The following is a 13,973-nucleotide window of genomic DNA, read 5'->3' as shown; positions in this document are numbered from 1 at the left end:
AGTGGTAGTAGATGTTGTAAAGTACACAGGATTGAATTCAAAGCATCATAGCACAATTGAAGTTGTGTTTCACCGCAAAACCAACTAACCATGGGAGAGAGGGATTATGCACAAATTGCACGTCAATATGTTTGTTGAGATGCACAGATGCGACATAAGCGCAAACACTAATAAACAGATTTGCAGTGGATGCCTAAGAGTGTTTTCTCCAAACACTCTGGTCTCTGGAGTCCTTGTGCTATGTTTGGAATGATAGTTGGTGGTGAAGATGAAATGCAATTAACTGTTTTCGCCTAATGCAATATATTTTGTGATATTCTGTTATGACATGGAGACGATTGTATGTGCACAAATACTAATCCAAGAAAGAGGACAATAGCATAATTATGAATGATCAAATAAAAACAACAACAACAACGACAAAACAATTAAGCAGTTCTTAGATTAAGTTTACGACTCAAACCAAGAACCCCGTATGACTTGAGGGCCGGGCCGACTAGACCCTCTCATGTAGTGAGGGGCGGGCCTATGAGGGGCAATGTTAAATTTGGGAATCCATAACTCTCACCTCAGCCCTCTCTTTAAAGAATTGAGGGCTGGGTTTTAGGGCCGGGATAGAGAGCCGGATTTGATTACTATTTTAAACTCTTTATTTACAGTATAATCTTGCTAAATTGATACGTGATAAAGTAATTATCAAGTTAAGTTTAAATAATAGGTTTTCTCAATCTTGACTTTGGTTAATAATTTGGATAAAATTTGTAAGATAGTAATATTCAAAAGTTTTGTTCTTAGGTTTTATGTGTCGTTGTATTCCATGAATCAATAAGAAATGTATATGAGACCAAAAATATGATATGGTGTTGTAGGTTGTAGAATAACTTGTGTTTGATTAGTTGAAGTTGATTAACTTCATTACTATATACCAAGGATCATATCACATCACTCTGATTTATATTTTATTATTGCTTATACATGGAGAAGTGACCCAGGTTCATATCCCGACAATAGAACAATTTGTTATTTTAAACTAGATTTTTCATGTAACGTTGGAGGAGTCTACACAAAGCACTAACTTACGTAAAACATATTTTTCATTTTGCTATTTATACAATTACGTACTTTTTAACAAAATATAAATAAAATTACATAAAAAAGTTGCGAGGGCCTTAATGCGGGCCTTGTGAGGGCCTTTGAAGGTCAAGCTAAGGGCCGCCCTCATGCTTTCACATCTTGGCCCTTACCCTCCCCTCAAAACGTGAGGGTCGAGCTGGGCCGAGGGTCTTTTTTACACTCCTAATTCCACTTCTATCAATCAATTCTTTATTCTCTCATCAAACACTTTATACTCTCATGACAAACATCTACCTTCTTCTCCATCTAAAAAAAAACACTTCAACTATAAACTTGTAAATATTTTTGAGATCTCGTTGTTTCCTTGTTTGAGCTAGTTAGTTTGTGTGTTGTGATTAGGGATTTAAGATGTGAGAAAACATCTTATTTTCTCATGACAAACACTCTTCTCACTTTGCAATCTACTTTTTCCACTTTCAAATTCTAAGTTATTGTTGATTGAAGAATAATTAGGTCGATTTTGACATTGGTTCAACAAACAATTGAACAACAATAGAATTTCCTATTCAAATGTTTGAATATTATGTTAATTAATCGTGTGATTTATCTCGATTTCAATATTGTTGTCGTAAATGATATTTTTAAGTTGGGACTTGAGAGTAGTAGTCCAATACACATGCAAACACTACTATGCATGTGTATGTATAACAACATGCACGCACCATTATGTATTTGTATAACAGACATGCAAACATCATTACGCATGTGTATAACACGCATGCAAACACTACTATGCATGTGTAATATCACACATGCACACACCATTATGTATATATGTGTATAATACACATGCAAAAAGTATTACCGAATTTCGACAAAAACATGAAAACACATATTTGTCCCCGACCGCCCGATATCCAAGTGTGTGACGACTCTCAACTTCCAAAACCCATAAACAAATTTAAATATGCAGATAATAAAAACCAATAAAAAAAAGTGGTTAAACAAATGTCCTCTTCATTACAAAAATTTACAAATAAGATTAGGTTACAAATCTCTTTTCAATAACTCCTTATTTAAAATTACAAATGAAAAAATTAAAAACATCGTCTAGGCCAAAATCTATATCACCTTAAGGAAAACAAAATTAAAACTCGAGATGCATTGCTAACTAAAGCACAAGCCATTCAACCAACCTTCTTCAACACTAAACTATCTAAGACTTATCAACTATGTTCATTTATTCCACACACCCATAAGATAACATGCAAATCGGGTCAAAACATAAACAATAAGATGGTGTGAGTATAGAGAAATACAAATATACTTATACATATATATACACAATCCACAAGGCGCTTAGTTCCTCCACCGAGGCCATTTTAACTTTCAACAACACTAATACAAAGATCCTTAAGTATAATAATTAAAGGCGGTGAGTTCCTCCATCGGCAGCCTTTTAACTTCCCACTAACCACCAACAAACTCTGGATAATAAATAAGGCATGTAGTTCCTCCATCGAGGCTTTTGAGGTTCGAACTAAACAAATAACCAAACAAACATATTATATAAACATTTCATTTCATGCTCAATCACAGAAGTCGTCTGCCCAAGTAATTAGTTTGACCCACCCTTCTGCAAAACCATATATAATCATCTATCTACGGATACATCATTAACAAACATATTACCATAATTATATTAATTTAAGGTTTTCTTTTATCCCTAAAATCACGAAGACGTATCTATGTCTTACCTAGTTTCCAAGCTACCACAATCGCTACCCAACGCCGACATGTACATCCACATGCCTCCCCTTACATAATGAACCACTCCGATGCGTAACCACCCTAAAGTTTCGGGATGCCGCACACCGTAAATCCTCACCCACGAAGCCATTATGTAAGGGGCGGCCACTATTCGGCATAAAATATCGCGTCGCTTCTATTTTGCGAACGGAATAATCAAGCCAATTATTCGGCTTTCGCCCGGAAGGGCCATTCAAATTTTACTCAAACGCCCGGAAGGACCAATCATCATTACTTACGCCCGATGGCCATTCAGATTAATCGAAATGCCGGAAGGGCCAATCAAATTACTAATATAAGGCCATTCAGATTCAATCGAAACGCCGGGCCAATGTGTCACATGAGTTGTGGTAATCAATTCTGTTACAGGATTTTCGTTACCAAATTTATTCAAGTGTCATACATTAATGACTCATAATCATTCCACTATATCAATAGGTCAATTACCTTATTTTGCAATAAGCCACACTATTCCTAAATATCTCAATTATATCTCCTAACCACTTTCGTTCTTTCACGTTGCCAATATATTATTGACTAAGCCACATCCCCAATAGAAATATTCACAATTACTCTACTAGCATCTCACATGGATAAAGTAATGGAGTGTTTATACATTAATTTCTCCAAAACTATTGCATTTAATATATACATCCCAACATATCATATAATGTCACAATTGCTTCAACGTGATCGTTACATTTTTATTATACAGATTAGAATATAATGTCTCCTAACATCTCAATATCGTCACGCGGTGTCAAAAATACACAACATCATTTTCAAATTTTTCTTAGATAATGACTAACCAATTATCACTTCTTCAACAATTTTTATTACTACATTTGTCCATATAATATATAAATAAAACATAAACACAATTAAACCAATAATCAAAAACACACAATCAAAGCCTAAATATATATATGTTTTACACACTACTTCACATCAAATCTAAATTAGATAATGACCAACCAAGTTATACAATATTCGACAATATTTTATTATTACAATTGTCCATAAAATCAAAAGTGTGAAAAACTGGAAAAGTCAACATTCCACAGTCAACGGTCAAAGTCAAAGTCAACATGCCATGGTCAAAGTCAACATGTCATTGTCAAAGTCAAAACCAACATGTCATGGTCAAAGTCAACATGCCATGGTCAAAGGTCAAAGTCAACTGTCAATGGTCAAAGGTCAAAGTCAACATGTCATGGTCAAAGTCAAAGCCAACATGTCATGGTCAAAGTCAACATGCCATGGTCAAAGGTCAAAGTCAACCATCAAAGGTCAAAGTCAACATATCATGATCAAAGTCAAACATTATGCATGTTTCATTGTTCGACAAGCTTTTCAGGTCATAGCCATGGTTCATGGATAAGTCAAAGTTCGTATTGCTGTTGGGTTCGTGGCTAAGGGCATGGTTCGGACCAATTTGGCAAGCCCAAACCTCGAACCCTCACAAAGTTTAAAATGTTGAAAGCACTAATTGGATCTCTAATAAGTCCTATGGACCGCCCCCAAACATATTAAACGGCCCAAAACTTTAAATTAAACCGGTTCACAAATTAAAACAAAACCGCCCTGACATCAACCGAATCGCCCATAGACTAAGCCAAATTTGTCCGCCCAAACAAAACTTAATTAAACCGGTCCAAAGCTTAAAATTATTAATATCGCCCAAAAAAATGAAAAATTGGATTTCGCCCAACTAACTAAACAAGTTAGGCCCCAACCAAAACTAAAACATTTCATACCAACTAACCAAACCCAAAGCCCAACAATCTAAACCGCCCAAGCCCAATCCATTCATAGTTCATCTTCTCCAATTTATCCTCCACCACTAAGCGACCAAAACGCCGCCACCACTAATCCGCTTCTCCCACATCATCGGTTTGACTCATCAAATACAACCCCTACAACTTTGTCAAACACCAAAACTCAAATAAAAGAAAACTAACCTTCCCCCCAAAATAGATCTCGACACAAATTTAAATTTTCATTAAAGCTTGTTCCAAGCTCCAATCGACACCATCACAATCCAACATCAACAACCCACCAAATCCAAACAAAAAGAAATTTAATATTTTAAAACGATAAACCAAAACCCAAGATCCGCAATAATGGCAAGAACAAGTCTTAACAGCTTCCACCGAGCTTCCCAAAGACTTCATTCGACACTTTATATCTACACTACCCCACTTCAACCCATCATCACTTGACCAAATGAAACCAACCCAAAAAATTTTAACCAAGCCATTAACAAATCCCCAGCTTCGACTGGCTTCGACCGTTGCGTCAACCAACGACCCCAAACAAGTTTTAATGTATCCATGATGTTAAAACTACAAACAACAACCATCGCTTGTTGTGGCTTCCGCCATTAACGAGCTCGGTTCAATGATTCAATAAAACTTGGTAATTAAGAACAACAACCAATATACAACAAGTTTTTTAACAATGCTTTGAAGGCCTTGGAAAATGAAACGGAAAAATTTAGTGAAAACATGGACAATAAAAGCGGTTTTAGTATTCCTATTGAAATAGCAAAATAGCTACTCACCTTTTTTATTATTTCGACGAATCCTCCTAGCCCGGGTATTGTTCCAACCTCCAAAGAACAAGCTTCAGCTCTGTAGCTTCCATTTTCATTATTTTTATTATTTTTTAAAACCCTATTCTCTATAATGTGTTTTATATACTCGGTCCAAACCCAAACCTAAAAATGATCAAACAATGGGAAAAATCGGGCTGTCAATTATCCCGAATCCAATCCAAATGTGATTTTGAAAATAAATAATTAAATTAATCAATTAATAAATAAATATGTATTTTAAAAATACGGGCGTTACACAAACAGTATTATGCATGTGTATTAAAACATGCATACACCTCTTTGCATGTTAATCCGTTGCTAAAATTTGAATCACCCATTCTCTATAATTAAATATGATTCCCAAAAATTGGTGGAGGCAGATGAATAAAGAAAGAAAAGAGAAAAGTGGTAAAACAAAGTAGAGACACGTTTTTGTCCAAAATCATCAAAGTTGAGGGCTGAAATGTCATTGAACAAAAACTATTCTTGAGCCATGATTATATGGCGACCCTAACTAATACCAAAATTAAAACTCTTTGAGGCCATAATTATATGCCGGCCCTAACTAAAACCAAAATTAAAACTCAATATTGTACTAATTAGCATTAACGTCATTCCGAACGTCACCTTGCTTATTCCAAATCTATCTATAGTCAAGTAGTTGACTATATATTCCACTCACCCACTGAAGATAATTTCAGATCAATCCAAAACAAAATCATTAAGATGGCAAAGATAGAGAAGATGAAGTTGGGTTCTCAAGGCCTTGAGGTTTCTAAACAAGGTCTAGGATGTATGGGGATGTCGGCATTTTACGGTCCTCCAAAGCCCGAATCCGACATGATAGATCTAATTCACCATGCCATCGATACAGGCATTACTTTCCTCGACACATCCGACATGTACGGTCCATTCACAAATGAAATCCTTCTAGGCAAAGCTCTCAAAGACATTCGCAACAAAGTGGAGTTAGCTACAAAGTTTGGTGTCCATTTCGCCGATGGGAAAATTAGCATACGTGGAGATCCTGCTTATGTTAGAGCAGCCTGTGAAGCTAGTTTGAAGAGGCTAGAAGTTGATTGCATCGATCTTTATTACCAACATCGCATCGATACCGGAGTTCCTATTGAAGTAACGATAGGAGAACTGAAGAAATTAGTTGAAGAAGGGAGAATTAAATATATTGGTTTGTCTGAAGCATCTGCTTCAACAATTAGAAGAGCACACGCGGTGCATCCAATTACTGCTGTACAGTTAGAATGGTCTTTGTGGACAAGAGACGTCGAGGAAGAAATTGTTCCTGTTTGTAGAGAACTTGGTATTGGAATTGTTGCTTATAGTCCTTTAGGAAGGGGGTTTCTTTCCTCAGGTGCAAAGCTGGTTGAGAACTTGTCTGAGGATGATTTCCGAAAGCACCTACCGAGGTTTCAACCTGAGAATCTGGAGCATAACGAACTTATATTCGATCTCGTAAATGAGATAGCTCTTAAAAAGGGATGCACTCCATCGCAGCTTGCTTTGGCATGGGTTCATCACCAGGGGAATGATGTGTGTCCAATTCCAGGCACTACTAAAATTGAAAATCTCAATCAAAATATTGGTGCTCTAGCTGTGAAGCTTTCACCTGAAGAGATGGCTGAGCTTGAAGGTTTAGCTTCGGAAGAAGCTGTTAAGGGGGGAAGATATGGAGCGGTTTCAAGGACTTGGAAGGATTCGGATACTCCGGAATTGTCTTCATGGAAGAGTGAGTGAAGATAATTGATATTGAGAACTGGCTTTACAAGTTTTGGTGATGTGTGCCTACTTTTCTTTATGTTCAGTGTGAATGTTAGTGCGGGTTCTTTTTGTTTCAATAAGCAGTATGTTTATGCGAACAAACTATTGGAATTTTAATTTAATTTCGTAGCCAATTATCTTCCTAGACGTATTTGTTTTCTCTGATATGCATTTGTGAATGTCTTCTTTGCTGACTTCCCCATCTTCACCCTCTTAATTAAGCTTTTACAGTTTTACACCCACCTCAAAGACGTCCACTACAAGCTTCGCATTGGTTATTTGATCCGTCAATAGTGGTAATGAAATCAATTGCATGCTGGTTGCAATTGCCTCTAACACTTGAATCCACTGGCACTGACTTCAGAAGCACGCTATGGCTGGGTGTTACAACACGTTTGCTTGAGAGCACCATCGCACTGCAATCCCCTCCCATCCATTTGGTTCTATACCCAATTTGTAATTTACCAGAGCCGTCTGTAACTTCATTGCAATGTGATGCAGGACAATAAGGTAGTATTAGGTTTCTATTTTTTTTCATATAGTTCTAGAATTAGGATATAATTAGTCTTTATGATTTAGCTATTCCTAAATAGATTATGAGTAATAGATTAGGCATTAGTATACTGTTAGTAGCATTTCTATTTAATTACTCTGTAAAAGGAGATCATAGTCTGTACACAGGGGAATCAATCGTTAATAATAAAAATTTGCATAGTTTTTCTCATACCTTAACTTTTAATTCGCTTCCACTTTGTCACAATATTCTCCATCTGCTTAGCTAACACGGATAGGTTTCCAAATGAAACTTAGATAACCGAAGCATCTAGCTTCAGTTTGCCATTGGATGCAAGCAGTGGCGGACCTATGTAGAGGCCAGGTAGGGCGTAGGCCCCCCCTGAACATGTGAAAAAAAAAAGGGTTTTATAGATCTGCACCCCTATTTTGAAACGAAATTAGACTTGCCCCCCCAAACTCACACACCGTGAAATGTCGTCTCTGTTATCTCATGGTGAAATGTCCTAACTATCCTTTTTGGTTATCTTAGAATGGGAGTGTTTTTCTTGTTCCAGGTTTGTATTAGGAGGGCAAGTCTAAATAAAATAGTAAAGTTGGGGGTGTTTATCTAATTATAAGTTTATATTGGGGGTGCAAGTCTAAATAAAAAATTTGTAAGTAGTGTAATTCAAGTGTAGTTGTACTTATAGTCTTGACTGACTGAAAACCAATTAGAACTTTGAGTTAGAACTGTGAGTTATGAATGACAAACTTGATGTACTTTTGTCATTAATGGTCTGGGGTTATGGAGTTAGGTTTTAGGTAAAAATGAATGTTTTTTACACAAATGTACAACTAGAATGTTTTTTACACAAAGGGTTGTTAAGCCATTTCACCACGAGATAACAGAAACATTTCACGGTATGTGAGTTTGGGGCAAAGTTTAATTTCGTTTCAAAATAAGAGTGCACATCTATAAAAACCCAAAAAAAAAGTAGTAGTACTTGTTTAAACCCGCAGTGCTACTTTGTTTGTCAGTACTAAGGCTTTTGCCTTCTCAGATGCATAGCTATTTTGTTTACCATACCTTCTCAGTGTATATTGTTCCACAGTGTAAAAAAAAAACAAGTACTTGTTTAGGTTCCGCACTGTACTAATCACTAGGCCCCTCCTGGAGACAATTTTTGGCTCCGCCACTGGATGCAAGTGTGCTCCAAACCCCGCTTGTCATCGCCCCATTTCCTACATAGGTTCCCATCAAAGATAGAACTCACTATGGATCCTAATAATCTAATATCAACATCCATGGACAAGAGCAATCAATTGTGGGCAAATTTAGTTGTTGCAATGGGGGCTCCAAGGTCGTTAGCATGGAGGTGGCTGACCATGGGACCATGGGAGGCATTTGGAAGGGAGTTTATTATTATTATTATTTCAATCAAGTGGAAATTTTATTAATAACGAGTTTTACAAATAATTAAGACAAATGTACAACAAGTTGTGCCGCAACTCTTTGCTGAATAACAAATCCTATCCTCCTAAATACAAACTCGTTCGAACATTTGGAACGAAATTGATTATGTAATATGCATCATTTTCTAACTAGTGAAATGAACTAGGATTCTGGGAAATATATATATATATATTAATAAGTAATCTTTATTGATGAACTTGGGGATATCACATAGTACGCATTTGAGTGAGATCCTCACAAGGCCTCTTGAGAGGCTTACATTATCAAATGTTGGTAACCCCAAGAGCGGATCCCATAATAACCGAGTGCCAGCTTAAAACCAAGTCTCTGAAATGATAATTGCTCCTGTGTGCCACCGAAGACATCAATACGGAGGAAACCTTTCATTCAATCATTGCTATTAGGGAAACACTTACTTCCGTTCTCTAGATATCAAGATTTTCCATTTATAGTTGGACAACAACAAATCTTATAGGAGTGGCAGTAGATGTTGTAAAGTGCACAGGATTGAATTCAAAGCATCATAGCACAATTGAAGTTGTGTTTCACCGCAAAACCAACTAACCATGGGAGAGAGGGATTGTGCACAAATTGCACGTCTATATGGTTGTTGAGATGCACAGATGCGACATAAGCACAAACACTAATAAACATATTTGTAGTGGAGACCGAAGAGTACGTATTTTCTCCAAACACTCTGGTCTCTATAGTCCTTGTGCCATGTTTGGAATGATAGTTGGTGTTGAAGCTGGAATGCAATTAATTGTTTTAAGCCTAACGTAATTTTGTGATATTACTTTACGACATGGAGGCGATTGTATGTGCACAAATACTAATCCAAGAAAGAGGACAATAGCATAATTATGAATGATCAAATAAAAACAACAACAACAACAACAACAAAAAGAACAATTAAGCGGTTCTCAAATTAAGTCTACGACTCAAACCATGAAGCTCGTTATGACTTGAGGGGATCGACCCGACCTCTCATATAGTAGGGGCGGCCTATGAGGGCCAATACTAAAATTGTGAAACCCTAACCCTCACCTCAACCCTCTCTTTAGACCGAGAATTGAGGGCCAGGCCAGAGGGCCGAGTTTAAGGGTCGGGCTAGAGTGTCGGGTTTGATTACTCTCTTAAACTCTTTATTTACAGTATAATTTTGCTAAATTGATACGCGATAAATTAATTATCACTTTTAAATAATAGGTTTTCTCAATCTTTAATTTGGTTAATAATTTGAAAAAATGACCGTTTAGTACCATGAACTTTGCTGGTTTTATCAATTTGGGTCATGAACTTTTTTTTTGAGCAAATTGGGCCATGACCTTTCTCTTTTGTATCAGTTTGGGCCACCGTTACCATTCCGTTACTTCACATGCTTATGTGGCTTGCCGGATGTATATGTGTCCGACCAAATGCTCATGTGTCACCGTTGAAGTGCACACCTAATCACTAGTGATGTGGCATCGAAATTTCAAAGTGTTTCGAACCGAAATTTCACAGAAAATTTCAAAGTGTCACCGAAATTTCAAAGATGGCACCAAAAAAACACTATTCACGTGAACAATGCTTTTTCCTTAAAAATTAATTCTTTAATTAAAAATGCTATTCACGTGAACAGTGTTTTCACTATTCACGTAAACTTTTTTTTTTTTTTTTTTTTTTGTAATAATCTTATTTAATCAATTGATTATTACACACACACCAAAAAAAAAAAAAAAATGTTCACGTGAATAGTGTCTTTTGTTATTTAAATTTTTTTTTGGAAAACACTATTCGCATAAATAGTGAAAACACTGTTAACGTGAATAGTGTTTTTTGTTTTTTAAAAAATATTGTTCACGTGAATAGTGTCTTTTGTTATTTAAATTTGGGATTTTTTTTGAAAAACACTGTTCACATGAACAGTGTTTTTGTTTTTAAAATTTGATTTTTGATAAAATATTATTCACGTGAATAGTGAAAAAGCACCGGTGACGTGGCACCTAATCACCGGTGACGCCATCTTCCGTTAACACACATCAGCAGACGTTTGTACACATAGGCAGCCGTTTGTACACATCAGCAAATTTTCTAACGGAAAAACACCGGTGGCCCAAACTGATACAAAAGAGAAAGGTCATGGCCCAATTTGCTCAAAAAAAAAGTTCTTGGCCCAAATTGATAAAACCAGCAAAGTTCATGGTACAAAACGGCCATTTTTTCTAATAATTTTGCTAAAATTGGTAATATAATAAAATTCAGTTAGTTCTTAGGTTTTATGTCTTTGATTTTCTTCTTAGGTTTTATGTGTCGATGTATTCCATAAATCAATAAGAAATGTATATGAGACCAAAAATATAATATGGTGTTGTAGGTTGTAGAATAACTTGTGTTTGATTAGTTGAAGTTGATTAAAAACTTTATTACAATATACCATATACCAAAAATCATATCACATCATTCTGATTTATATTTTATTCTTGCTTATACATGAAGAAGTGACCCAGGTTCATACACCGGTGGCCCAAACTGATACAAAAGAGAAAGGTCATGGCCCAATTTGCTCAAAAAAAAAGTTCTTGGCCCAAATTGATAAAGCCAGCAAAGTTCATGGTACAAAACGGCCATTTTTTCTAATAATTTTGCTAAAATTGGTAATATAATAAAATTCAGTTCGTTCTTAGGTTTTATGTGTCGATGTATTCCATAAATCAATAAGAAATATATATGAGACCAAAAATATAATATGGTGTTGTAGGTTGTAGAATAACTTGTGTTTGATTAGTTGAAGTTGATTAAAAACTTTATTACAATATACCATATACCAAAAATCATATCACATCATTCTGATTTATATTTTATTCTTGCTTATACATGAAGAAGTGACCCAGGTTCATATCCCGACAATAGAACAATTTGTTATTTTGAACTAGATTTTTCATGTAACGTTGGAGGAGCCTACACAAAGCACTAATTTATGTAAAACATACTTTTCATTTTGCTATTTATACAATTACGTAATTTTTCACAAAATATAAATAAAATTACATAAAAAAAAGTTGTGAGGGCCTTAATGCGGGCCTTGTGAGGGCCGCCCTCATGCTTTCACATCTAGGCCCTTACCCTCCCCTCAAAACGTGGGGGTCGGGCCAAGCCGAGGGCTTGAGGGCCTTTTTTACACCCCTAAATTCCACTTCTATCAATCAATTCTTTATTCTCTCATGACAAACACTTTATTTTCTCATGACAAACATCTACATTTTTCTCCATCTAAAAAGAAAAAATGGCAGTTTTGTACCATGAACTTTGCTGGTTTTATCAATTTGGGCCAAGAACTTTTTTTTTGAGCAAATTGGGCCATGACCTTTCTCTTTTGTATCAGTTTTGGCCACCGGTGTATTTCCGTTAGAAAATTTGCTGATGTGTACAAACGGCTGCCTATGTGTACAAACGTCTGCTGATGTGTGTTAACGGAAGATGGCGTCACCGGTGATTAGGTGCCACGTCACTGGTGCTTTTTCACTATTCACGTGAATAATATTTTTTCAAAAATCAAATTTTAAAAACAAAGACACTATTCATGTGAACAGTATTTTTCAAAAAAAACCCAAATTTAAATAACAAAAGACACTATTCACGTGAACAATATTTTTTAAAAAACAAAAAACACTATTCACGTTAACAGTGTTTTCACTATTTATGTGAATAGTGTTTTCCAAAAAAAATTTAAATATAACAAAAGACACTATTCACGTGAACATTTTTTTTTTTTTTTTTGTTTAATAATCAATTGATTAAATAAAGAATTGATTAAAACAAAAAAAAAAAAAAAAAAAAAGTTCTGTGAATAGTGAAAACACTTATTCACGTGAATAGCATTTTTAATTAAAGAATTAATTTTTAAGGAAAAAGCATTGTTCACGTGAATAGTGTTTTTTTGTGCCATCTTTGAAATTTACGGTGACACTTTGAAATTTTTTTCATTTCGGTTCGAAACACTTTGAAATTTCGATGCCACATCACTAGTGATTAGGTGTGCACTTCAACGGTGACACATGAGCATTTGGTCGGACAAATATACATCCGGCAAGCCACATAAGCATGTGAAGTAACGGAATGGTAACGGTGGCCCAAACTGATACAAAAGAGAAAGGTCATGGCCCAATTTGCTCAAAAAAAAAGTTCATGACCCAAATTGATAAAACCAGCAAAGTTCATGGTACTAAACGGTCATTTTTTCATCTAAAAAAAAACACTTCAACTATAAACTTGTAAATGTTTTTGAGATCTAGTTCGTTGTTTCCATGTTTGAGCTAGTTGGTTTGTGTGTTGTGATTAGTGATTTAAGATGTGAGAAAACATCTTATTCTCTCATGACAAACACTCTTCTCACTTTGCAATCTATTTTTTCACTTTTCAATTCTAAGTTATTGTTGATTGAAGAATAATTGGATCAATTTTGACACTGGTTTGACAAACAATTGAACAACAATTGAATTTCCGATTCAAATATATTTGAATCTTATGGTAATTAATCGTGTGATTTATCTCGATTTCAATATTGTTGTCGTCAATGATATTTTTAAGTTGGGACTTCAGAGTAATAGTCTGATAAACATGCAAACACAACTATGTATGTGTATATCACACCATTATGCATGTGTATAATACACATGCAAACAGTATTATGCATGTGTATTAAAATATGGATACACCTCTTTGTAGGGGTGGGAATTTGGCCCTAACGACCCTAACCCGGCCTTG

At 35.5% G+C, this 13,973-nt stretch overlaps 1 protein-coding gene across 1 annotated transcript; it reads left to right on the top strand.

Annotated features, from left to right (window-relative positions):
• Nucleotides 1–5,913: 5,913 nt before the first annotated feature.
• On the top strand, nt 5,914–7,400 carry LOC147520593 (putative aldo-keto reductase 2). The gene has a single exon (XM_086592136.1). It carries the CDS (start codon nt 6,206–6,208, stop codon nt 7,229–7,231), a length of 1,026 nt encoding a protein of 341 aa, XP_086448262.1. The 5' UTR covers nt 5,914–6,205; the 3' UTR covers nt 7,232–7,400.
• The last annotated feature ends 6,573 nt before the right edge of the window (nt 7,401–13,973 follow it).

The sequence above is a fragment of the Coptis chinensis genome, chromosome 2, assembly GCF_015680905.1.
Source record: "Coptis chinensis isolate HL-2020 chromosome 2, ASM1568090v1, whole genome shotgun sequence".
Taxonomy (NCBI): Eukaryota; Viridiplantae; Streptophyta; class Magnoliopsida; order Ranunculales; family Ranunculaceae; genus Coptis; species Coptis chinensis.
This window is presented reverse-complemented; position numbering and strand designations above follow the sequence as displayed.